Source organism: Meriones unguiculatus, chromosome 4 (assembly GCF_030254825.1).
Source record: "Meriones unguiculatus strain TT.TT164.6M chromosome 4, Bangor_MerUng_6.1, whole genome shotgun sequence".
NCBI classification, from domain to species: domain Eukaryota; kingdom Metazoa; phylum Chordata; class Mammalia; order Rodentia; family Muridae; genus Meriones; species Meriones unguiculatus.
Window position 1 is genome coordinate 37258500 of NC_083352.1, and position 25409 is coordinate 37283908.

The following is a 25409-nucleotide window of genomic DNA, read 5'->3' on the forward strand; positions in this document are numbered from 1 at the left end:
CCTATCCTCATAGTTTTCTCATATATTCAACAGAGCTCAAAATGATCTCCATTTCCTCAATTTTCACAGGAATCAGTACTTACAAAGCACTTTGGAAAAAAAAACGAAACCTGACATTTAGTAGGAGCTGAACAAATCGTTCTTTCTTGTTTTCAGACCCTCTGAAATATTTCCTTTTAAGCCACTAAAACAACAGAAATCATGTGCAGTCTTATAGATGGAGAAGACAAGGAGTGTTTAAATGAGGTAAGGTATTGTTTAAACTTTGTTTTATTTCTGATGCCAGTAGAGCAAATGTAATTCAGAACATGGCTGCTCTGGCAAGAGATCACATCCAAAAACCTTCTAGGTCTGTGTGATCTCCCTGGAATACAAACATGCCTTTAATACAGCAGACAGAAACAAATAGATCTGAGTTCGAAGCCAGCCTGTTATTGAGCAAGCACCAGGTAAAGAAAAGTTTAGAAAAGTCGTGGTGGTACATGCCCTTAATCCCAAACAATGAAGGTAAAGATAATTTGTAGGAGGAAGCACCCAGGTTTGAAAGTGATGTTTGGATCCAACATTCTGCTGCATCCAATAAACACACCTACGCATCAAAGATAAACACTACCTCAGAGTAAAAAGCTGGAAAACAGTTTTTCAAGCAAATGGACCCAAAAAACAAGCAGGAGTAGCTATCCTAATATCTAATAAAATAGACTTTCAACCAAAACTAATTAAAAAAGACCTAGAGGGGTACTACATTCCCATCAAAGGAAAAATCCACCAAGAAGACATCCCAATTCTGAACATCTATGCCCCAAATACAAGAGCACCTACATTCATAAATGAAACATTATTAAAGCTTAAATCATACATCGACCCCAACACCTTAATAGTGGGAGACTTCAACACCCCACTATCACCAAGGGACAGATCATCTAGACAGAAGCCAAACAGAGAAATAAAGGCACTTACAAACGTCCTAATTCAAATGGACCTAATACATATCTACAGGACTTCACCCAAACTCAAAAGAGTATACATTCTTTTCAGCACCTCATGGATCGTTCTCTAAAATAGACCATATAGTTGGTCACAAAGAAATCCTCAACGGATACAAGAAGATAGAAATAATCCCCTTTATACTATCTGACCACCATAGTCTAAAACTGGACCTCAACAACAATGGAAATAGCAAAAAGCCTACACTCACATGGAAACTTAACAACTTACTGCTCAATGACAGCTGGGTTAAGGATGAAATAGAGAAAGAAATTAAAGACTTCCTAGAATTCAATGAAAATGAAGGCACAACATACCCAAATTTATGGGACATAATGAAAGCAGTACTTAGAGGAAAACTCATAGCCATAGCAATAAGTGCCTTGAAGAAGAAATTTGTAACATCTCATAAAAACAACATAATGGCACAACTGAAAGCCCTAGAAAAAAAAAAAAGAAGCAGACACACCCAAGAGGAGCAGACGGCTGGAAATAATCAAACACAGGGCTGAAATCAACCAATTAGAAACAAAACAATTCAAAGAATCAATGAAACCAAGAGCTGGTTCTTTGATAAAATTAACAAGATAGACAAACCTTTAGCCAAACTAACTAAAAGGCAGAGAGAAACTATCTAAATCAGCAAAATCAGAAATGAAAAGGGTGACATAACTACAGACAATGAGGAAATCCAATCATTAGGTCCTACTACAAAAGCCTATATGCCACAAAGTTCGAAAATCTAAAAGAAATGGACAATTTTCTTGATAGATTCCATCTACCAAAATTAAGTCAAGAGCAGGTAGAAAGATTGAACAGCCCTATATCCCCCGAGGAAATTGAAGCAGCCATCAACAGCTTCCCTTCCAAAAAAAAAAGCCAGGGGCCAGATGGTTTCAGTGCAGAATTCTACCAGACCTTCAAAGAAGTGATAACTCCAATTCTTTCCAAATTATTCCACAAAATAGAAACAGAAGGAACATTACCAAACTCATTCTATGAAGCCACAGTCACCTTAATACCTAAAGCACACAAAGATACAAAAAAAAAGAGAACTTCAGACTGATCTCTCTTATGAACATTGATGCAAAGATACTCAATAAAACCCTTGCAAACCAAATCCAAGAACACATCAAAGAAATCATCCACCATGACCAAGTGGGCTTCATCCCAGGCATGCAGGGGTGGTTCAATATACGGAAATCCATCAATGTGATCCACCATATAAACAACCTGAAGGAGAACAACCACATGGTCATCTCCCTAGATGCCGAAAAAGCATTTCACAGAATCCAACACCCATTCATGTTTAAAGTCTTGGATCCAGGGATACAAGGAACATACCTAAACATAGTAAAGGCAATATACAGCAAGCCTATAGCCAACATCAAATTCAATGGAGAGAAACTTAAATAAATCCCACTGAAATCAGGGACAAGGCAAGGCTGCCCATTGTCTCCATATCTCTTCAACATAGTACTTGAAGTCCTAGAGATCAAGGGATACAAATCGGAAAGGAAGAAGTCAATGTTTCACTATTTGCAGATGATATGATAGTATACGTGAGTAACCCCAAAAACTCAACCAGAGAATTCCTTCAGCTGATAAACACCTTTACCAAAGTGGCAGGATACAAAATTAACTCAAAGAAATCAGAAGCCCTCCTGTATACCCAAGACAAAAGGGCTGAGAAAGAAATCAGGGAAACAACACCCTTCACAATAGCCACTAATAACATAAAGTACCTTGGGGTGACTCTAACCAAGCAGGTGAAAGACCTGTTTGAAAAAAACTTTGTCTCTGAAAAAAAAAATGTCTCTGAAGAAATTGAAGAAGACATCGGAAGATGGAAAGATCTCCCATGTTCATAGATCAGTAGGATTAACATAGTGAAAATGGCCATTCTGCCAAAAGCAATCTACAGATTCAATGCAATTCCCATCAAAATACCAACACAATTCTTTACAGCTTGAAAGAAAAATTCTCAACTTCATATGGAGAAACAAAAACCCAGAATTTCCAAAACAATCCTGTACAACAACAGATTGTCTGGAGGCATCTCCATCCCTGATCTCAAGTTGTACTACAGAGCAATAATAATAAAAACTGCTTGGTATTGGCATAGAAACAGAAAGGTGGATCAATGGAACCGAATAGAAGACCCAGAAATAAACCCACACATCTATGAATATTTGACTTTTACAAAGCAGCCAAAACCTTTCAATGGAAAAAAGACAACATTTTCAACAAATGGTGCTAGCCCAACTGGATGTCTACATGCAGAAAAATGAAACTAGATCATTATTTATCACCCTGCACAAAACTAAAGTCCAAGTGGATCAAATACCTCAATATAAAACCAGATACTCTAAATCGATTAGAAGAAAAAGAGGGGAAGACCCTTGAACTCATTGGCACAGGAGACAACTTCCTGAACAGAACACCATCAGCACAGGCCCTAAGAGCAACAATCAATAAATGGGACCTCATGAAACTGAAAAACTTCTGTAAAGCAAGACACTGTTGTTAGAACAAAATGTCAGCCTACAGATTGGGAAAGGATCTTCACCAACCCAACATTTGACAGAGGGCTGATATCTGGAATATATAAAAAACTAAAGAAGTTAAAAGGCAATAATCCAAGTAACCCAATTAAAAAATGGGGTATGGAGCTAAACAGAAAATTCTCTGTAGAAGAATATAGAATGGCAGAGAAACACATAAGGAGATGTTCAAAATCCCTAGCCATCAAAGTGATGCAAATCAAAATGACCCTGAGATTTCACCTTACACCCATCAGAATGGCTAAGATCAAAAATTCAAGAGATAACATGCTGGAGAGGAGAAAGGGGAACCCTCCTCCACTGCCGATGGGAATGTCAACTGGCACAATCACTATGGAAATCAATCCGGCGCTTTCTCAGACAACTAGGAATAGTGCTACCTCAAGATCCAGCTATACCATTCCTAGGCATATATGCAAAAGATGTTCAAGTACACAACAAGGACATTTGCTCAACCATGTTTGTAGCAGCCTTATTCGTAATAGCCAGAACCTGAAAACAACCCAGATGTCCATCAACGGAGGAATTGTGGTACTTTAAACAATGGAATACTACTCAGCAATTAAAAACAAGGAAATAATGAATTTTGCAGGCAAATGGTGGGACCTAGAAAAAAATCATCCTGAGTGAGGTATCCCAGAAGCAGAAAGACACACATGGTATATACTCACTTATATAGACCTATAAGATAGGATAAACATACTAAAATATGTACGCCTAAAGAAGATAAACAAGAAAGAGGTCCAGGAGTAAGATGATCAATCCCCATCTAGAAGGACAAAGGGGATGGACATTGGAAATAGGAGAAAACAAGAAAGAGGACAGTAGCCTACCACAGAAGGCACCTGAAAGACTCTACCTAGTAGTGTATCAAAGCAGATGCTGCAACCCATAACATGGCCTTCAGCAGAGTGTAGGGAATCATATGAAGGAAGGAGGAATTAGTATATCCTAGAGGGGACAGAGAGCTCCACAAGATCCAAATATATCTGAGCACAGGGGTCCTCTATGGGACTATTTATCCAACCAAGGACCATACATGGATATAACCTACAACCCCTGCTCAGACATAGCCCATGGTAGCTCAGTATCCAAGTGGGTTCCCTAGTAAGGGGGACAGAAATTGTTTCTGACTTGAGCTCATGAGCTTCCCCTCTCCCCTGAGGGAGGAGCAGTCTTGCTAGGCCACAGATAAGGACATTGCAACCATCCTGAAGATACCTGATAAGCTAGGGCCAGATGGAAGGAGAGGAGGACACCCCCTCTCAGTGGACTCGGAGGGGGCAGGGAGGAGATGAGGGAGGGAGGGGAAGAATGGGAGGAAAAAAGGGAGTGGGCTACAGCTGGGATACAAGTGAATGTATAAAATTATTTAAAATTAAAAAAAAATAAAAAAATAAATTTGAGAAATGTAAAAAAAAAAAGTGATGTTTAATTGAGTGGCAGAAAACAATTAGAGGACGACTTGACAGAATAGGATAGGCCCCAATGAGAAGAGAGAGGAAAAGGCAGCTACTTAAGTGCCAATGCAGAGAGGAGAGGAGGGAGTTTTACTGGGAGAGTTTTACAGAGAGGGGTTGAGTGCAAGAACAAACTAGACAGAACGAGTTAGAGAATGAGGAGCCTGAAAATTAGAAGACATTTCTGAAGTTAGCTTAAAGCCAAGCAGGGCAATTCCGAGGCCTAGAGAAAAGCCAGATTGAATGAGCTGGCTGGGAAGAGGAGTGTGAGCCAGAACAGCTGAATTGAACCAGCTATTCCAGAGCTCAGAAAGAACAGGAAATGGTGAGCTTATTAAGCAGTAAGTCTCAGAGGCTGAAACATTTTAGGCCTAGATTAGACTGCATGGAGGCTAACACCTTCCAGGACTAGGTCCAGATACGCAGACAGAGGCAGTACTGGACAACAATTGAAACAGGCACATGCAAGTTCCTTTTACAGATGCCCTTTCTTAAATTCTCCAAGGTTTCTCTAAACCACGGTTCCCAACCTGTGGGTCAAGAGCCCCTTGGAGTTGCATACCAAATGTCCTGCATATCAGATATTTATATTACGATTCATAAAAGTATCAAAACTACAGTATGATGTAGCAATGAAATATTTTTATGGTTGGGGATCACCACAGCATGAGGAACCATATTAAAGGGTTGCAGCATTAGGAAGGTTGAGAACCACTGCTCTAGACATTTTTGGAAATAGTAGCATACTGTGTTAATGTCCTCAGTGAAATAAAAACCCTCATCCAGTTTTTGAGTAGTAGTTGACAATGTGCTGTTTATCTATTTGGATTGTTTTCTTCTATATATCTTAGACATGTTGCTTCGCTCATTGGCAATTTTATTCTTTAGTGGAAACTTAATTTTGAAATACACATAATCCAATCCCTTTATTTTTTAAAAAATTACTTTTATGTGTATATGTATGTGTGTCTGCATGCACGCATGTCACTTGTATGGGGGTGCCAGCAGAGGCCAGAAGAGGGTGGTCACCTCCTCAAGCTGGAGCTACAGGTGGTTGTGACACACTCAAGGTGGCTTCTGGGAACCAAAGATCCCCCAGAAGCATTTTTTTTTATTAATTACTTTTTATTTTATGTGTACGAGTGTTTACCTGCATGTATGTATGATCGCCATATGTGTGTCTAGTGCCTGAATAAGCCAGAAAAGGACATCTAGTCCCCTGGAACAGGAGTCACAGACAGTTCTAAGATGCCCTGTTTTTGCCTGGGAACTAACCCACGGTGCTCTCAACTACGGAACCATCTCTCCAGCCTTGTAACCAGTAACTTTGTGTATTTGTTTGTTTGTGGACAGGGTCTCAGTATGTAGACTAGACTGGCTTTGAACTAAGAGATCTGCTGGCCTCAGCCTCCTGAGTAATGGAAGTAAAGACGTTTAGCCACCATGCTGGGCCCATTAACTTTGTATATCAAGAAATGGACACTTTGAGATCCTTTATTTCAAACTACAGGTAATTAAATGAGCTTTTAATGAACTTCCCTCAATACAGACATTTCAGTAATTTTTTTTCTAACTTAGTAAACCATTTCGCCTTTCTTTGAGTTCCACTTAAACGAAGCAGCTTACTGCCTAAAATAGTAACCTGGAAGTAAATACAGCTTTCCAATTACACAAAGTTTCTCTTGAGATCATCTATAGACAACCAATCAGAGACCTTGCCTGGGAGCTGGCTCCTGATTGGTGAAAGTAAGTTGAACCAATAGAATGTCAAAGAGCAAGAAAGAAAGAAAGAAAAAAAAAGCATAGCAACAACAGAGTTTGCTGCCCTCACTTCCTTCAGCCTAGGCAAACCTGGACTCCCTCATCCCAAATGACTCGGCCCCTGCATTTTATATGAAGGCTCTGATTTACCATACTGTGGCAATCCATCTGGTAACATGGCAACCCAGTACAGACCAGAAGAGAAAACTGAGCAACACAGCTAAAATACAGTGTATTCCCAGGTAAAACAAATGCTTTCATCTCAAGTGGATTGCTCTGATCAGTTTCAACTAAAGAGCAGGAGAAAGCCCCCAGTGACAGGAACCCTGCCTGTGAACTGTGTCATCTGAGTGTCAGCAGTTGTTTAAAAGGATTCCCTACCAAGTGTGAATCCACAGCCAGACAGGAATTGTTGCTAGCTCAGGGTCCCTGAGGCTGCGCAATGTGGGGTAAGGTCTTCCCTTGTGCTTCTTCTAGAAGAAATTGTAATCACAGTGTGTGCTTTCCTTGTTTACAGGGTCCACATCGTGGAAACAGGATGAAACTGACCAGTGAGAAGTTGCCCCCAAACCCTTTCAATCTATCTCAGTATGATAATGAACAACAAAAATTCTTCCAATGGAAGCAGGAACTGCCTGGTATAAATCTGAATATTTAATCTTTGCTTGGAAAATATCTCTACTGAAATTCCATGCATGCTAGAATAAACAACGAAAAAATATATACCTTTGGTTTCCAGGAGGTAGTTAATATTATACTCTTTTCTGACTTTCCTGGAAATTGTGACCTTCTTATTCAGACAGCAAATTGACCCTGGAGGTGTCTGGCAATTCAATCCTGAATATGATTTTTTTTTTCACCCTTGGGATTTGAGGATTCACTTCTAACTAAAAGAGAAGCCAGATGTTGCTTCTTTCAGAGACTGCAACACTGCTTTGCTTCAACTGGCTATTTAAAGCTATATTTATATATGCCTTTAAAATTAAACTGGAAGTGGTCAGCTCATGTGATTAGTAGGTCTAAGTATGGCTCAAGCTAAGACTTTAACTCACCTGCAAGACAGCTTTGTCCAGTGCATGCACCGACTGCATGCGAGCGCCTGTCTGGCAGTGAGCAGTCGCCTCAGACTCAATCAGCAGCTCTTGATTGTGCCAGCTGTCAAGTTACATGCTGTGATCGTGATTCTATTTAGGTTATCTTCTTTTTTTCTCAGCTAAGTTTTAGGACCTAGAAGTTGAGGAGAAACTGATATTAACAGCATCTAATGCATCCTCCATTATATATGGGCTTCATATTATGTAGTTAACACAGTTTTTAACCTTTCTGAATCAGATTATCGCCGCCATTCTAATTTGGTGGAAACAGCATTGCAGTTCCTGAAAGAAAGAATAAAAAATGGGGATGCTATGGCATATTTCCTAAGAGGTCAACTCTATTTTGAAGAGGTACCATTTTTAATATTTTTTATATAATTATATTGTTAGGTCTTACTTGTTGGGGTTATTAATGTAGCAGCAGAACAACTGCAGAGGGTAAACAAGGCTCTGTGCCCCACCCACAACATCACACACACACATGAAAAGCAGACACAGAAGACGGTCACAGCAAACTTTCAACCTTCTCACATTGTTATGCCAGAGAAATCCTGCGAAATCACATAGGCTGTGGTTGCGGCTTTCAGTGTGGCACACAAGTACAAGATTAAGGAGATATCTGAACTTTCACAAAAGTTATTCTAAAGGGTCATTTTGAAAAATCTGCTTTCACACTGCAAACTGAAAATGTAAGCTTTATGGTTTTATTCATAATGTATAGTATTATTCCCAAGCAATTTACATATTAACAATAATTGAAGTCCCTGGTTATTTGGTATGGAAAGTAGCTTTTCATATATCCTATACAGCACATGTGGAGACCATTTCCTTGTTTACCCACATTATGGTGGAATAGCTTAGTAGGTAGATATAAGAAAAATTCTGTGTGCTAGCATGTCGGCTCCAGTAATAGAGCTTCAATCATTCATCAAACTACAAAGGATCGTCCCAACCCCTCATGATCCTTTGAGCACTCTAGAAATTATCAGTCACAGACTCTGTTCTCTCTTACCCTTTGATATTAGTACCGTCATTTACTCTCTCTATCAATATCTTCTGATGCCTCAGTGCACAACCTCTCTGAGATGGCACTGCCTGGTGACTTAAAATGCTGTCTTCTCAGTTTGAGCTGTCAGTTCCAATATGGCTGCATCATTTGTTAACTGTGTATCCTTAGGCACAAACAACCATTGGATGCTTCAGTTTGAGGTCACTTTAAACACATAATAAAATGCATTTAATAAAACACACAAAAAAATGTTCTCTGAGTTTTTCAGGGCTGGTATGAAGAAGCCTTAGCACAGTTTGAAGAAATCCAGGAGAATGACCATCAAGCAATTTATCAGCTAGGAGTGATGTACTATGATGGGTTGGGCACTAAACCCAATGCTGTAAGTTATTGTTTTCTTCATAGTGTCTAAGATTTCACTGCCAATGGGTTACTTGATGCAGCCAAATTGTTTTCAGAATCTCTATTTTTTTTTTACATCTTAGTATTTAATTTTCTTGGTATTTTACAGAATATTGATATTATTACATACATTTATAAAAGACAAAGTTAATTTCTTTTGGTCCCTTCCTGTTTTGTCGCCCTTCAGCTCTAACCATAAGTTGTTAGTCTCTTCACATAATTAGATTTTAGCTATCAGAAACATGAGCCTCTCTGTATTTGAACTTGAGTGAACATCCCCAACTACTACAGAAATGCTCAATCTTTCCGTTGAGTTTTTCCTCCATGTGAACAACAAGGAGTGATCCTCAGGAAAGGCTTCTATGTTGAAGGTGCCACTGTAGTTTTGTGGCAAGCCGGTCTAGTGAAATAAGCATCCACTGCCATGTAGGACCATTTGATCTTTCCTGAAAGGCAGTCTACCACTGAGTTCACTTTATTGTGTGGTCCAGGTATGAGCAAAAACTCAGGCTCTTCTTCTGACAATGGTTCTCAGGGCTAACAACATGCCCTTTCATAGTTTCCTGAAAATATTATAACTATCCTTACTCTCACATTAGGAATTTTTCATAAAATTTGCATAAAAGAATTCTTATATATGGTACAAATAGTACAAATGTCTAGTTTTAAATTTTGAGAGGCCAAACGAAAGATTTTAATACGCTTGCGTGAAAAATTACACTGTCAGCTTGCCACAGAATTTCTCAGTTGCACAATATGAGTCCTCAAGGGTCATTTGTATAATTCAGCTTCTGTAATGCATCATAAAAGTGTTCCTTGCTATCATTAGCTGTTAACATGCTGTTGAAAATACTTCCCTTATTTTTAAAAGAATGATTAGAAAGCTATACAAATAAGGATAGGATTTAGAAAATAAAAATTGAATCACTTCAAATTCTACCATCAACTGTGAATACTTATGAATGGTACACAATTATGACACAGGTAGTAATATTATGACATAGAGTATGTTTATTGATGAAGGACTCCCAAAAGTCTTATGTTAAAAAAAAAATGATACAGGTCAGCAAAAAGGCTAAGAATGGGTAAAAGTACTTGCTGAGCAAGCCAGACAACCTAAGTTTAATCCCTGCACATCATGGTAAAAGAAAAGTATTAATTCACAAAAGTCGTCCTTTGGCCTCTAGACATGCACCAGTGCACATGTGAACCCACACAAAAAGTTTATTTTAAAAAAATGAAAATTAAAAACATTGAAATGGAATGGATGGTAAAGCCCTGTATTAAAGTTTTCTGTGTGTATTTTTATAAGCAATCTATCAATAACAAAAAGTGTGACAGGATATATCTGGGTTATACACATTATGCCACTTTGTATAAGGGAGCTGAGCATCCATGACTTTTGTACCCATGAAGCTTTTGGAACCAATCACTGAGGAGGACAAAGAATAACTGTATACATGTACTGCATGGGCATGTGTGTCTATGCACATACATATAACAATTATACACATACATATATATTTACATAAATACTTTCAAACAATCATACACTATATATCAATTTGGTTTTTTTGGGTTTTTAAGTGAATTTTTTCTTTTAATTCTTTATTAATTACACTTTACTCACTTTGTATCCCCCCTGTGATTTCCTCCCTCCTCCCATCCCAATTCCTCCCTTCCTCCACCCTCTGCATGCATGCCCCTCCCCAAGTCCACTGATAGGGGAGGTCTTCTTTTTCTTCCTTCTGATACTAGTCTATCAAGTCTAGGCTGCATTGTCTTCTTTTGTGGCCTGGTAATGCTGCTTCCTCCTCAGGGGGAGGTAATTAAAGAGCAGACCAATCAGTTTATGTCAGAGACAGTCCCTGTTCCTATTACAATGGAACCCACTTGGACACTGAACTGCCATGGGCTCCATCTGTGCAGGGGTCTTAGGTTATCTCCATGCATGGTCCTTGGTTGGAGTATCAGTCTCAGGAAAGACCCCTGTGCTCAGATTTTTTGGTTCTCTTGTTCTCCTTGTGGAGTTCCTGTCCTCTCCAAGTCTTACTATTTCCTACTTCTTTCATATGATTCCCTGCTGCCCAAAGTTTGGCCATAAGTCTCAGCATCGGTATATACCAATTTGTAATAGCATTTTTACTGTAACAATTTTGGATGCCCTTCCTTGTTAATGAACATAATCTATATATCACAACTCTAATACCGGCACTGTAATCAATTGCACATCAATAATAATTTTAACACCTATGTATGTTATCTTGCTAAAGATAAGGGTCAAAAAACCTGAGTTTTGGGGATCATTATTACACTTTTGGCTTTCTCATTCCAGTTGCTCTTTCTCGTCGAACAATTAAATGTCATATGCTACCCAAATAACAATTCCAAACTTAATTTTTCTAGGCTTTTTTTGTTTTGTTTTGTTTTTGTAGTCACAGAGACAAGGTTTCCCTCTGTAGCATTGGCTATCCTGGACTGGCTTTGTAGAGCAGGCTGGCCTTGAACTGACAGAGACTGGCCTGCCTCTGCCTCCCTAAGTGCTGGGATTAAGGCGTGTGCCATCACGCCTGGCTTTCCAATCTTAACTTTTAGCGTTGAAAGGTACTTAGACATACCTCGATGTGTTCGCTAGCTAGCCATAAGCGTTGAAAACACTAACTTTGACATGCGCACAGGTTTTCTACTCCTGGCTTCCCCAGAGGCTTCAGTCTGTAGCTTCACCACTTGCAGTCTGGTCTTGTGAATATTGGTTAATATTCTGAACTCTTAAAAACAAAACAGAAAAAAACAACAAATGAACAAAAAAAATCCCACAGGACATAGAAATATCCAATATTCATTTTTTTAAATTTTTTTAATCTTGCATAAAGCTATCAGTAGGTCTACAAGGTGTTATAAGTTAATACCTAGATGCCTGGCATTTTCTTTTATTTTTTACTCCTTTTTCTCTTACAATGAAACGAATGAACAAATGATAGATAGGAATATTTTCATTAAATACCATGTTATTTTTATGTTAACTAGTTGTTTAAAGTTTAGAGAGATATAGAATCCATGTCTGTGACGCCCTTCCACCAAAGCAAACACAGCTGACCTCACTCTTTTTTTGTTTTTTTGAGTCAGGTTTCTTTGTGTAGCCTTGACTATCCTGGACTCCATTTGTATACCAGGCTGGCCTTGAACTCAAGAGATCTGCCTGCCTCTGCCTCCCAAGTACTGGGATTAAAGGCATGCACCACCACACTTGATGACCTCAGAACACTGGCCTTTTAAGGCCTAAAACGCCCTTACCACATGGTGATGGTGATGGCCATGTTGCCTTCTGTCCTGTGTTTATGATGAAGTTGTTTGCCTCCTACTTCTCAGCCTCTGCTTAGTCAACTCTCCTCTAGCTACTTGAGTGCTCTGTCAGTGTTGATGAGCTTAAGACCTCAACCTTAATCAGTCTTCTCTCCCAGAGTGTGTATCTCCAGTCATGTGGCTAATATCATCTGTACCTTTAAAAGGCTGTCATACCATAACTGCACTCTGAGATGCATAAAGCAAATCACTGTAGACATTTAATGTACAACTCTCTGTCACTTTATTCCACATTCAAGTCATCTATAAATACCAAGAATGCAAATAGGTCCTAATATTTAAAGCAGCACAGTTTCTTTGTGCACTAGTAACCTTCATAAGGGGTTATAGTCATCCTTTAAATTGCCCTTGAAAGAGGAGTGCAGCAATGGCTCAGTGATTAAGAGCATGTACTGCTTTTGATCAAGAAGGTGCTGGTTCCGTTACCAACACCTCGGGCACCACACTCCCATATGACCATACACAGCCCCCAGGCACACACACACACACATACACACACACACACACACACACACACACACACACAGAGTTTAAAATAAATTTTTAAAAGATAAACAAACAGGGGCTGGAGAGATGGCTCAGTGTTTAAGAGTACTAGCTACTCTTCCAGAGGATCTGGGTTCAATTCCCAGCACCCACATAGCAGCTCACAACTCTCTGTGACTCTAGATGCAGAGGATCTGATGGCCCACCCCCTTTCTGGCCTCTGAGAGCACCAGGCATGCACATGGTACACAGAAATACATTCAGACAAAACACTCATACTGTCTATCTATCTATCTATCTATCTATCTATCTATCTATCTATCTATCTACCTATTTATCTATATATATATATATATAACTGATTTATATATATAAACTGATTTCATTGGCTTTATTATTTACTCAGTCGTTAATGCCTAACCATTACAGACAATGTCAAAACAGTCGAAGGGGCTACAAAATCAACGTGAGTAGGGAAGGGCTTAGCAGTCCGAGGAAGCCTATTAGTGAAGCTAAGTGTTGTGGACCAAGATAGACACATTTGCCAGATACAAAGGTGCAGTCAGGGAAGTCTTCATGTAACAAGTGATACAAACTGAACCTTTCTGGATTAAAAAGCATAGAGGGAATGAATGGCATTTAGACAGAGTAAGCAGCTAGAGCAAAGTTGGGCAAAGTCCTTTAGAGATCCAGTCAAGTCAGCGTATCAACTAAAATAATCACGGAAAACATGTGTGGCCAAATTGCTTGTTTAACAGTGCTGGGGATAAATAAGTCACTGAAAATCACACATAGGAGCCTGGGCCCACGCACAGTTGTCAGTCTCAATGGAACATCCTAACCGTGCTGTCTGAGTAGTTTCCACTTCATCTGCCATTCAAAGCCTACAGTTTATATTAAATCACTGAAGTCAAGGGCTGGCAGTTTAGCTCAGGAATGGAGCTGTTGACCTGTATGATGATCTAGTTCTGTTCCTGGCTCTGTAAAATGAGCAAAGTTAAGCAATTCAGGTCATAAATGTCAACAGACATCCTCACTTCATCAATCTTTTATGATCTTCAAATAATAAAGCAGCTTTTAGGGAAGAGTATTAAAATCCATGCCAGAAAACATTTGAGTAAGATTAATCACCAGTTAGATGAATAGCTGATGACTATGAAACTATTATGCCTATTTGCTCACTGATCAATTCAAACATTTACCATCCAGCAAAACAAGGTTGTCTCTAGTGATTCTGTTCTCCCTTGAGAACAAATAAATCCCTGGATTTATTAAATAGCATTGTGTCCAACGCAGGCAATACCAAATGTGCTATACTTTATACAGCTGGTCTTTTTTTGGACCTCTAGGTTTTCAAGGATAGTATTTTTATATCAACATTAAATTATTACAAAACCCAGTGTGCTTTTAAAGAATATTATCAGGGTATCAGAATGCATCTGCTGCCAAACCTCAGGGTTTGAATTCACTCCCTGGACCTATGTGGTAGGAGAGAACTGATTACCCCAAGTTGGCTTTTGACATCCATATACACACAATGACATGTGCTCAGCCCCCACATACATACATATACACACTAAGTAAGTTACATATATAATGAAAAATATAAATATGAATATAATATAAAGATATAATATAAAAGAAATAAAAGACATTGAGACTTTTATGTTCACTCTGTTTCCATATCATATGCTTCTCTGGTATTTTATTAGCATTGAAATAACAAGATATCAGTCAGTTGGCTAGCAAAATCAACCAAGAATTAGAAGAGCAAAAGACCTTAGAGAGGAATTATAGGTGACGTAGCCATTCCCCATGAAGCAACCCGATGCCATAAATATATTAATCACACGTTCTTCACACATGCAACTTTTCCATGTCTTTCACTAGAGTGAAATCATTTCCAATCATTTCACTGGTTTCACTTTTATCTCTGCTTTCTAACTCGCTGTCCCCTGTTTACATTTAAGTCATATCAAGGCTGAAGTGGTACAAAAGTTAAAGGGTTATTTAACATAAAATTTAGAAATAAGTACTAGGGTACATCTTTCAAAAATCTTTAATCACATCTAACCAGAAATAATTGATCAAAAAAGGAACGATTTAAACTTATCAAAGAAATAAAAAAAAAACTTTAATCTGCTTCTTATTCATTTCTTTTGTTATCTATGTCCTTACTGAGCTATGTCATGATTCTTCAAAACCTTCAAAACCTTACCAACTCCTTTCTGCCCTATTCTTGCCTCTTTCTATGTGTTTTTTTTTTCTTTCTTTTTTTTTTTTTACCAAGTAAGTTGGTCCCATTTTCTCCCACAGAGCATCCTTGTCATACTTCTTAAAAGTTTGCTTTGGTTGTACTATAAAATAGCAACCTTTATTTTTTCATAGCTGTATTGGTTACTTAATGATTTATTTGCCGTTTAACCTATTTATCCCTCATTGCAAGTTTTATGAATGTGAAAATGTGATTCCATTGTAGACTCAGTGAGGCTTGCTCACTGCAATATGCCAGATATCAGATCTATATAGTAGACTCAGTATCTGACTTTGTGGTTCCATTCTGACACCATCCAGTCTCATTTTCAGTGACTTTTCAAGAAACTTTACTAGAGAAAGAGTCTACCTTCTGGGAAGAATTACCATGACACCTGTCACTGTGGTGAAATTGTTCTCCCTTGTTACGAATGGACCCATTAATGCAGGAAAAGAATAGCATATAGTATACTCTAGAATTGTAGTCAGAAGTTTAATAATTCAACGTAAGGGAGTCTCTAAATATGACATACTACTTTGATGGTTTAAACAAAAGAAGCCATGATGGTTTTAGTGTGTGCTAAAAAAAATTATTCATGATAAACCCATTTTGAAAAATAGTATTTACTCTTTTCCTAAAACATATAGCCTTTTAAAGTTAAAAGCATAATATAGTCAAGATCATCTCACAAACAGAAGCAACTTGTTTTCTGTAACCAGCTGCTCACACTGGCTTTTGAATAGCCTCCATATCTCTCCCAGGCCTTTATGTCTTATACTCTTTCTTCAGACCCACAGTGCCCCTCACCTGAATTATAACATAAACCTCATCTCTAACCTTTTCGCATGTACTGAGTTCATCATTTTGACAGCTCCATGACCTTCTTTCTAAAGTATAACTCTGATTGTGTTCTATATACCTTTAAACAGTTCCCAAAACTTTTGTATCAAAAGATCAAAGCAGGGGCAGAAGAAAGGGCTTGGAAGTCAATAGCTCTTACTGATTCTTGCAGAGGACTGGACTAATTCTCATCACCCAAGTTGGTGGCTCACAGTGACCTGTAACTCTAGCTCCAGGGTATCCATTGCCATCTTCTGACCTCTGCACGCACCCCTACTCACTAACACAGGTATACATACAATATAATCACAGACACACCCACACAATATAGACACATTCATACACACACACACACACACACACACAAACACAGGAGCGGGGAGGAAGAGGGGAAAGGGAGAGACATGAAAAAAGGTACATTCGTCATGCTTATTTTAGTTCCTATTCCCTCACAACTCCCTCCAAATTCTCTTGCCAACTAAACAATGTGATAAAGGTGAAAAAAGAAAGGAATTTTATTGATTCTCTGGTTACTTGGGGGACTACATGAAACAGACCTCAACCACCCCTCCTTCAATTATCCCACACACACACCAAAAAAAAAAAACAACAAAAAAACAAAAACAAAAACAAAACAAAACAAAAAAAAAAACCCTCTATAGTAAAAGAATAAGGTAACAGCTGTTGAGATAAGTGATTTTGCAAAAAATCTTCCCAAGGAACATAATTCAATCTATGCAAAACACAATAAACAAATTTAAAGGCTGTGGAAACTGTATCAAAATAAACTAGAGACTGGATTAATCGTGAGAACTGCAATTAGAAGGAAACCAGAAAGTTCCATCCCAGGTGGGTTTCATGGATCACACACACACACACACACACACACACACACACACGCCAACAGTGTGACTGTGCAGATGTCATATGAAGATTGGCATTTGTTACTAGAGAGAACACTCGGTGAAAGTGAGGTTGAGAGAAGATAGCACAGACATGCCCTTTACAGTGCATATCTACCAGGAATGCCTGATCAGCACATAGTTTTTACAACCCCTCCTCGTCTTTATCCCTGAAAACCCAGGGCAAACATACTCCTAAGCATATTTCTGGGATTTGTACAGACCGTGTTAAATTTGAATGCTGTATACTATAAGAAGAAAGACATTTAGTTTGAGCAAAACTAAAAACCGTTATTTTGTTTGTTTGTCTGTTTGTTTTTTTTCTTTTCCTTTGTGGAAGGAAAAAGGAGTGATCTATATGAAGAAAATTCTTGATTCTCCATGCCCCCAAACAGTGCACTTAAAATTTGCTGCTGCTTACAACCTTGGAAGAGCTTATTTTGAAGGAAAAGGTGTGAAACGATCAGACGCAGAAGCAGAGAGGTAATCTTCCCTGGAAGTAAAGAATCTGTGCCACTAAAGCTGAAACAAAGAATAACTTCTCTCATTTTTCTCTTTTAGACTGTGGCTGTATGCTGCAGACAATGGAAACCCAAAAGCTAGTGTGAAGGCTCAAAGTATTCTAGGACTGTTTTATTCAATGCAAGAGCCCAAACAATTAGAAAAGGTAACATCCACTGCCCTATTTAAACTGTTTTTCTTTTGGTATTGGCAAAATCCATCCGTGTCTATGGAAGGCAAGTACTCTGATACTGAACTGTATCTCAACCTTCTTTCTTTTAATGTTAGCATTGTTTCACCAGTTCTTTTCAGAGAAGACATTGTGGAATAAGTATGTAGGTTTGGATATCTCTTATATTTCCCAATATAAAGGAAGCTTACACTTTGGGCTCTTGTGCTAGACTTTCCATTACCGCGACAAAAAGCTGACAGAGTGACTTTCTGCTCAGCTTACTGCAGCCAGGAAGAAGAGAGAGAGAGAGAGAGAGAGAGAGAGAGAGAGAGAGAGAGAGAGAAAGAGAGAGAGAGAGAGATGCTTGCTTCAGTGGTCTTCCCCCAGCTTCCCCTTTTTGTTCTATCCTAGCCCTGATCCTAATGAATGGCATTTAGGCACCCTCCCCCAGCTTAATCTCTTTGGAAACCCCTTATGTGCATACCCAAAAGTGTACTTCATAGTCTCAGAATTTCTCAAACCAATCAAATTGACAGTCAAGATTTAATCATCAAAAATCTCAAAGCTCAGCTCAAACCTTTCCCATATGGACAGCCTCTGCCTTCCCTGCTCTTAACAACCACAGATGTGAGAATCTGATGAAGTGTGCCAGAAAAGGTCACATGAACAAAGCACAATACTGCGAAAACTAAAATTATTCCTGAAATAATAATGACTAGAATAATTTAAGCATGACTAAATTTGATTTGAGGAAGTATTTAAATGACACTGGAATTAAAAGTTAAAGCCACTATATTTGTTAAAATATTAGTCAATAATTAGAAGGAATAATTAGAAGGAAATCCTACACAGAAAAGGAAATGTAGGGCTGAGTTGTACAGTCAGCAACGGGTTAATTGCAAATTATTAAGAGGTAACCACCAGGAATGTTCCTCAAACAGCCACTTGGACATACTTTCTTTAAATCAGATTCAGTGTTAGCCAAATGGTCATGTGATAGTTAATCAGGATGTAGAATTACTAAGGAGTGAAGCTTCTGCAATTATGTGTGAGGGATTATCTAGGTTAGGATGATGTCTGAAGACCCACTGTAAATGTGGGCGGCGCTCTTCCTTAGGCTAGGTTCTCAGACCACCTAAGACACAAGAAAGCTGGGCCACTGGAATGGCTCAACATTAAGTGTGCTTGCCTCCATGCCCGAGGACCCAACTTTGATCCTCAGAACTACAAGAGAAAGGAGAGAACTCCCACACATCACATGCACGCATGTACACACACTCACTAAATGCACAGATGTAAAAAATAAATTAAAATGAGCACTCTAGCTGAGTGCTCATCTTGCTGTCTCTGCTTTCTACTGGGGTTGCTATGTGACTAGCCATCTCAAGGTCCTACACCTCAGTGTCTGTCCAGCATGGTGGGCTGTACCCTTCTCAAACTTTGAGCCACAACAAACCATTCTCTCAAGTTGCTTCCTGTCAGGTTTTGGTTGTAGCAGTGAAAAAAGTAACAACTACAAACGATGTTCAGCCTAAGTTGTCCTTCATCTTGGCAGCCAGCACCTGCTGGGATCCAGCCGGAACTCTCTGAGGTTTGAGTATGAGCTGATCCCACATCCTCTGTTGGAACATTTGGGCCCAGCTGGTGGCACTGTTTTGGAAAGTTGTGGGATCTTTCGGAGGTGGACCCTCACTGGAGGAAACGGAAGGAGGCGGAGCTTGAGGGTTTTTAGCCTACCCACCCTCTGCTTCCCAGCTGTGGAGGCAGTGTGAGCAGCCAATTACCTCACTCTCCTGTCGCCATGCTGTGAGCCAAAATGAACCCTTCTTTCCAAAAGTTGCTTCATTTCGGGTGTTTGGTCATAACAACTGGAAAACGCAAAAAGCTCTAGCCTTCCCTTAGCAGCAGCGGCGATTTTCTGACCGGACCTCCTAGAAGGTGTAAACCTTCCCTTAGTTCCTAGTTTACACTGTCCCCATCTTTACTCTGCCAAACTTGCAAAGCTTGAAACCCAAGACAGTGGACCTTCCTCTGCTGCAAACAATGTTGGCCTGTGAAACTCACCTCAACACTTTGAAGTGCACGGGTTCCATTCCCACATAAATACAGTCAAGGGCATTCCTGTAGAACTAGTTCCTGGAGATAGAGCCAATAATTATGCAATTAGAATTAGAATTTTTTCTTTCTTTCTAGAGCTCCCTGCCGATGATAAAATGAAATTGTGGTTTTTCTCAGGCATTTTTCTGGCATTCTGAAGCTTGTGGCAATGGAAACCTGGAGTCCCAAGGTGCACTTGGTCTCATGTACTTTTACGGACAGGGAATCCGCCAAGACACCGAGGCTGCCCTGCAGTGCTTACGGGAAGCAGCTGAGCGAGGGAATGTGTATGCCCAGGGGACTCTTGTGGAGTACTACTATAAGATGAAGTTTTTTACCAAGTGTGTTGCATTTTCCAAAAGGTGACTGTCTTAGTTCGTTTTCTGTTGCTATCCCGCCACCACAGATGGATGGTTTATAACGAAAAGAAATTGTTTCTCACTGCTGTAGCCCAGAAGTCTGTGATCAGGGTGCTGACAAGGTCAGCTGGACAGTGAAGCCTGCATTCTCCAGAGGGTTAGGAATACCGTGTTCTCAAATGCAGGCCTTCAAAGGGAAAGTTTCTCCTGCCCGGTAAAGGCGGTGTGCAGTCTTTTATATAAGGGCCTTAATCTTATGGATGAGGAAGCCCTTGTGACCCGAACACCTGTTAATCTTGTGACAATGCAACACATGAATGTTGCAGCGGACATAGTCAAGTCACAGTAGTGTTTGAAAAACAAAATAGGGGTGTTATTGGTATTACCTTGGTATTCTTGGTATTATTGTGGCATTTACTACTTGGTGTTCTATGTCAGATCTGCCCAACAAAACTTTCTGCAGCACTGAAATGACAGCTGTTTGATGACCTTAAATGTTCTAGTGCCACTGAGAACTGAAAATTTAAACTAGTTAAATGTTAAGTGAATAGCCAGTATGGCTAGTTATGGCCATATTGAAAAAAAACACTTCTGCAACATTCACCTTCAGGATTTGAGTGCTATTAGCTAAGGTGTAAACTGATACAATAGAATATCTATTAAGGAGCATTGATCTCTTTCTATATCCTCAGTCATACAGTTCTGTCACCATGTGACTGAAATAAAGCTTATGATCATAATGCGATGGTATTGTTCAAAGGCTCACACAAATGTCTTACAAATTCTATGGAAACTTTCCTGGGTCCATAAGACTCCACTGTTTCCTACATACATTTATCCATACTGTGTAAAAGGCATAACAGACAGGAAAAAAAGGAAAAACAATTCAGGGCCACCAGACGGTGGGTGTGCTGTTCTATGTGTTCCAGCCATGCTCCCGTCCCCTCCCCAGAGAAGGACAGAGACTGAGAGAAGATGAAAGCAAGAAATAACAGTTCTTCCCTCCTCCTTACATCTTACCTCCCAGGCAGCTACTGAGGGAGCTACCTCCAGTGTTCCCAGCAAGTGCCCATCCTGGCTAGGATTCTGAACAGTTCTTAATACTGTTATTACATTGATTTCTTTCTTTCATGTGTGTGTGTGTGTGTGTGTGTGTGTGTGTGTGTGTGTGTGAAGAAATTAAGAAAGGACAGACACCTAGGCAGACAGATGTACAATCAAGCTGGAATCTGGTGGGGTTCTCCTAACACCTCAGGTGTCATTTTGGTTGGAGGCCTCTTTAGGGAGAAGTTTCCAGATGTACATATCCGGGAGGAGGAATCTATAGTCTTTGCACACATCTATCAGTCTTCCACAAACACTCATACTTGGACTCCTGAGAAAACCTTTTGTCATGGGACAATTGGTAAAGCCCAAACAGCTTTACCAATTGTCCCATGGATCCCAGGCCTTGAAGTTGTTGACATGGCTATGCCCATGTCAAAATACACATTCCCTCAGGACTTCACTTATTCAGGACTTCCTCTGTTCCCTACATAAGGGAATATAGGATTCTTTTTATCCCCTACTCAATTTTATCCACAAGATGATAAGTATGCTTAAAATATTAATAAGAAAATAGTTTTCTAATGGTAAATCCCTATGAGTACTTCCACAAGGAAGTTGTGATCAAGTTCATCCTTCCCTGCTATTAGCAGATTATGTTATACTAACTTTACTACACAGCAAACTTCTCAAAAGGCTCAGGCATCACTCTGAGCACAGGTTGTTCTGTGAAAACATAAACCATGGCTGATACCCTTTTCAATTTCCCAATTTCACATCCCTTCAGGATAGCAGACTACGATGAGGTTCACGACATCCCCATGATAGCCCATGTCACAGACTGTCTCCCAGAGTTTATTAGCAAAGGCATGGCCATGGCGGCTTTCTACTATGCACGGTGTCTTCAGCTTGGCTTGGGCATTTCGAAAGACGAAGCTACTGCTAAACACTATTATTCTAAAGTAAGTTTGGGGACAAAATAGAAGTCTACCTAACTAGAAACACTGCCTTTTCCTTGAGAGTGGAACAGCTCTCTGCTGTTGTTTTCTAATCACTGTGCAGATATCCTATCTATGGTGAGTCTGTGCTGATTGCATGTGGTTCTGGTAGATTCTTATCAACATAATTAAGCTCAGATGATAAAAGTCCCATTTGATGTAAATTATTCTCCTTAAATGTACTGCCTCCTGCAACTAAAGGCCTGTCATTGTCCTTAGGGCCTAAATGTTTGTGTCTTCACATAAAATTAAAAAAAGAAAACTGTATCTTCATTCTAATATAAAGGTTTTAAAGTAATACCTCATGAGTGTGAGGTAATCAGTCACTCTCTCACATTTTAATCCATGAGGACACTTTCAGAGCTAAGACTTTTGGGTGGGCCTGGGAAGCCATTAAAAAAAGAAAGAAGGAAATAAAGAAAACTGTATATGCCTTAGGTCCATGACATTCATGAGCACAAGTTAAAATGGTATCATGATTTCCTGTATGTGGTTCTTTGGTCATAGGTCTCACTGTGTAGCCCAGGCTGGTCTTGAACTCATGGTATTCCTGCCATTGTGGGTCATGAAGATTCTGGAATTAGAGGCTACTGCCAGGCCTTATTTCAGAAGAATTCATTCATATTCTCTGGGAGTGGGATGCCACTATACCTTCCAATGCTCTCTAGAGTAATCTAGAGTGCACACAAGTTTAGAGACACTGACCTACACTGCTTTAAACACATTTCCAAAGCAGCATTTACAACTGATGTCTGGGGTGTTTATTTACCTCCACACCATTCTTGTCATGTGAGTCATGAGTGTGAACAAAGTAACTGCTAAAAATATGAATGCTTTCTGCATCATACTAACATCCAAAACCAATCCAATTTCAAGCTCTCGAATAGCCATGATATGCTCTGTGCATAAGTACGGGAGAAAATCTAGTTTAGAATGACCTGATATCTGGTATAAACACCCAGGAAAAAAAAAATCAGTAAACCAACAGCAATATTAGAATTGTTTCCCCCCTACTGGGAGATAACAGCCCCGTTGTTATGCACTAACACTGCATGTGAACACAGCAGGCTCAACTCCCAGTGAGGTGGAGACAGGGAAGAGGCAGCAACCAGTGAGGTAGGTCGTATGAGGCATGCGAAAAGAAACAGGGTATGCTTCAGTGAGAGCTAAACATGAGGGGATCCGACAGTGGGGGTTACTGAACTGGCAGCCTCCTGCATAAAGGAACCATGGCAAAGAAGGAGGGGAGTTGGAGCTACGCCAAAGGTAGGGCACTGAGATGGCAGGCTGTTAGGCTATACTTGGCTCCTGCGGCATTGTATATTCTCCTAGGACCCACAGTGTTTAAGCTGAAGTTTCACTGCATGTACTGTGAAACTTCAGCTTAATGTGATGATGAACCTTTTGATTTCACTGTCTCAGAAACAAATACATTTTCTCTTAGAAGATAACAACTAAGCAAACTGTGTAAGATGTCCCGGGCACTGAAGAGACAATTTCTGCTCAGAATGATGTTTGTATTAGGTACCCTCTGATGCTTCTGCCAAACACTCAGCATTCTAGAATCACACACCTTACCACTATTTAGGCATACTAAAACTATATATTTTAAAATAAAATTATTATAGATTCTGCTGATAATTACATAACAATATGATAGCTTGAGACCAAATGTTATTGATGTCTATTTCTCTTGCTTTAATAAGTTTTTAGTTTTACTTTTAAAGTTATGTATATATGTTTGTCTATTTTTAAAGACAGAAGAACCAAGCAATGAAAATTTATCAAATACCTGACCCTCTTCTCTCTTTAATTTTAAAGGCTTGCCGTCTGAACCCTACATTGGCAGATGAACTTCACAAGTTACTTATTTGCCAAAGAATTTAGACCACAAAGCATTTCAACAAAGACCATAAATTCTAATCTCAAACAATGTGTGTATGCTTACAGCAGCTACATATGTTATTTTCTAAACCCCCATTATATTATCCAGGGTATTTTAAGGAAATGTTACCTTCATTTTTATATTTGTATTCTGTAATTTTTATACACTAAAATTTAAAGGCTAATCAAATTGCTGGAAAAAGTCCCAGAGACCTGCCTCCTACCCTGTAGAGAGACTCAGACTGTACTGAGTTTGAAAGCATGCCAAAAGCAAGTGCTCCTTTGCCTTATTAAATGCAGTATCTGGAATGACTTAGTTTTGTATGAATTGTATGAATTGTACTTTTGTATGAATTTTATGAATTGAGTTTTGTAATTTCCAAACTACACCTGCTGCCAGTCTACTTAAAAACATAATTTGAAAGCTCAATTCTTCATATTTTCTTTAATGTTTTTATAATTTTATGAATTTTGCTAATTTAAGATATTTTTAGTCATTTAGAATTTTTCACAAACTTAAGTGAAGGCCAAAGATAACTTAAAGATTAGACTTTCACATCAAAGTGTATAGTGTTTCTATAACTTATTAAAAGATTCTTATGAATAAATGACTAATTTGTAAATTTTAAAATATGGATTTGAGAAATTATTTAGCATCATCTCCACAATGAATGAAACTGTTATGACCCCTCGGTAAATACAAGGATTACAGCAATATGCTTTCGTTTGACTTCATTTCCTACATTTCTATGCAAGATAAAATGTGAGAAAAATCTCACAAAGATCATAAACCTAATGACTACATCTAAATATCATTTCGTAATCACGCTTTCTATTACTTATCCCCCACCGCCCTGAGATCTCTTCCTCTCATGATCCTCTCTTCTAAGAGCTATCGACACACATACACATACAAATACTGCACACATGCACACACACTGAGATTTTCAAATCCCAGTTCCATGGCAGAGAAAACACTGTTTGCTCTTCAGAGTTTCATTTTATTTAACATAATCACTCCCAGGTTTATCCATTTTCCTCAACCCAAAGAAAAGCCCACTTTTACAAGCGCCATTAAAATGTGGGCTCCAAGCCAGGCTTGTGGGTACTTACCTGCGATCCAGCTGTGCTGGCTTGAGTGAGAGCTTGATTTGTGAACGCTTGGTCCTTAGTTGGTGGGCTATTTGGGGAGGGCCATTTGCCTCCACTGTCACTGGAGGCAAGCTTTGAGA

The 25409-nt window shown here is 39.2% G+C and overlaps 2 protein-coding genes across 4 annotated transcripts in view; one reads left to right on the top strand and one right to left on the bottom strand.

The window, feature by feature from the left end:
* The window catches only part of Ankrd37 (ankyrin repeat domain 37), a 35989-nt gene that overhangs the window by 9744 nt on the left and 836 nt on the right, over positions 1 to 25409 (bottom strand). The window contains exons 2-4 of one of the 2 annotated variants that reach the window (XM_060381728.1): positions 19860 to 19931; positions 11896 to 12045; positions 7825 to 7999 (exon numbers count right to left, since the gene is read on the bottom strand). In XM_060381728.1, the coding sequence (XP_060237711.1) occupies positions 7825 to 7863 (39 nt within the window). In that variant the 5' untranslated portion in view covers positions 7864 to 7999; positions 11896 to 12045; positions 19860 to 19931. Of the gene's footprint in view, positions 1 to 7824; positions 8115 to 11895; positions 12046 to 19859; positions 19932 to 25409 lie in introns of those variants that run through there. The other variant, XM_060381727.1, reaches the window with a different exon arrangement.
* Positions 154 to 24968, top strand: Lrp2bp (LRP2 binding protein). Of its 2 annotated transcripts, XM_060381721.1 has the most exons (9): positions 154 to 246; positions 7290 to 7410; positions 8105 to 8217; positions 9144 to 9257; positions 17463 to 17605; positions 17684 to 17789; positions 20031 to 20254; positions 22083 to 22257; positions 24115 to 24968. In XM_060381721.1, the coding sequence occupies exons 1-9, from the start codon at positions 202 to 204 to the stop codon at positions 24178 to 24180; spliced, it is 1107 nt and encodes a 368-aa protein (XP_060237704.1). In that variant the 5' UTR covers positions 154 to 201; the 3' UTR covers positions 24181 to 24968. The 2 variants fall into 2 exon arrangements, with proteins under 2 accessions (XP_060237704.1, XP_021506437.2); XM_021650762.2 differs by lacking the exon at positions 154 to 246 and having other exon boundaries at positions 6623 to 7410.

What these genes read in the sequence shown, in the direction of transcription:
- Lrp2bp (XM_021650762.2), top strand. Translation starts at nt 7,215, where the DNA reads ATGTGGGGTAAGGTCTTCCCTTGTGCTTCTTCTAGAAGAAATTGTAAT. An exon ending in TCAGACGCAGAAGCAGAGAG is followed by an intron (nt 17,606 to 17,683) that starts GTAATCTTCCCT and finishes TTTCTCTTTTAG; the next exon opens with ACTGTGGCTGTATGCTGCAG. An exon ending in AGCCCAAACAATTAGAAAAG is followed by an intron (nt 17,790 to 20,030) that starts GTAACATCCACT and finishes GGTTTTTCTCAG; the next exon opens with GCATTTTTCTGGCATTCTGA.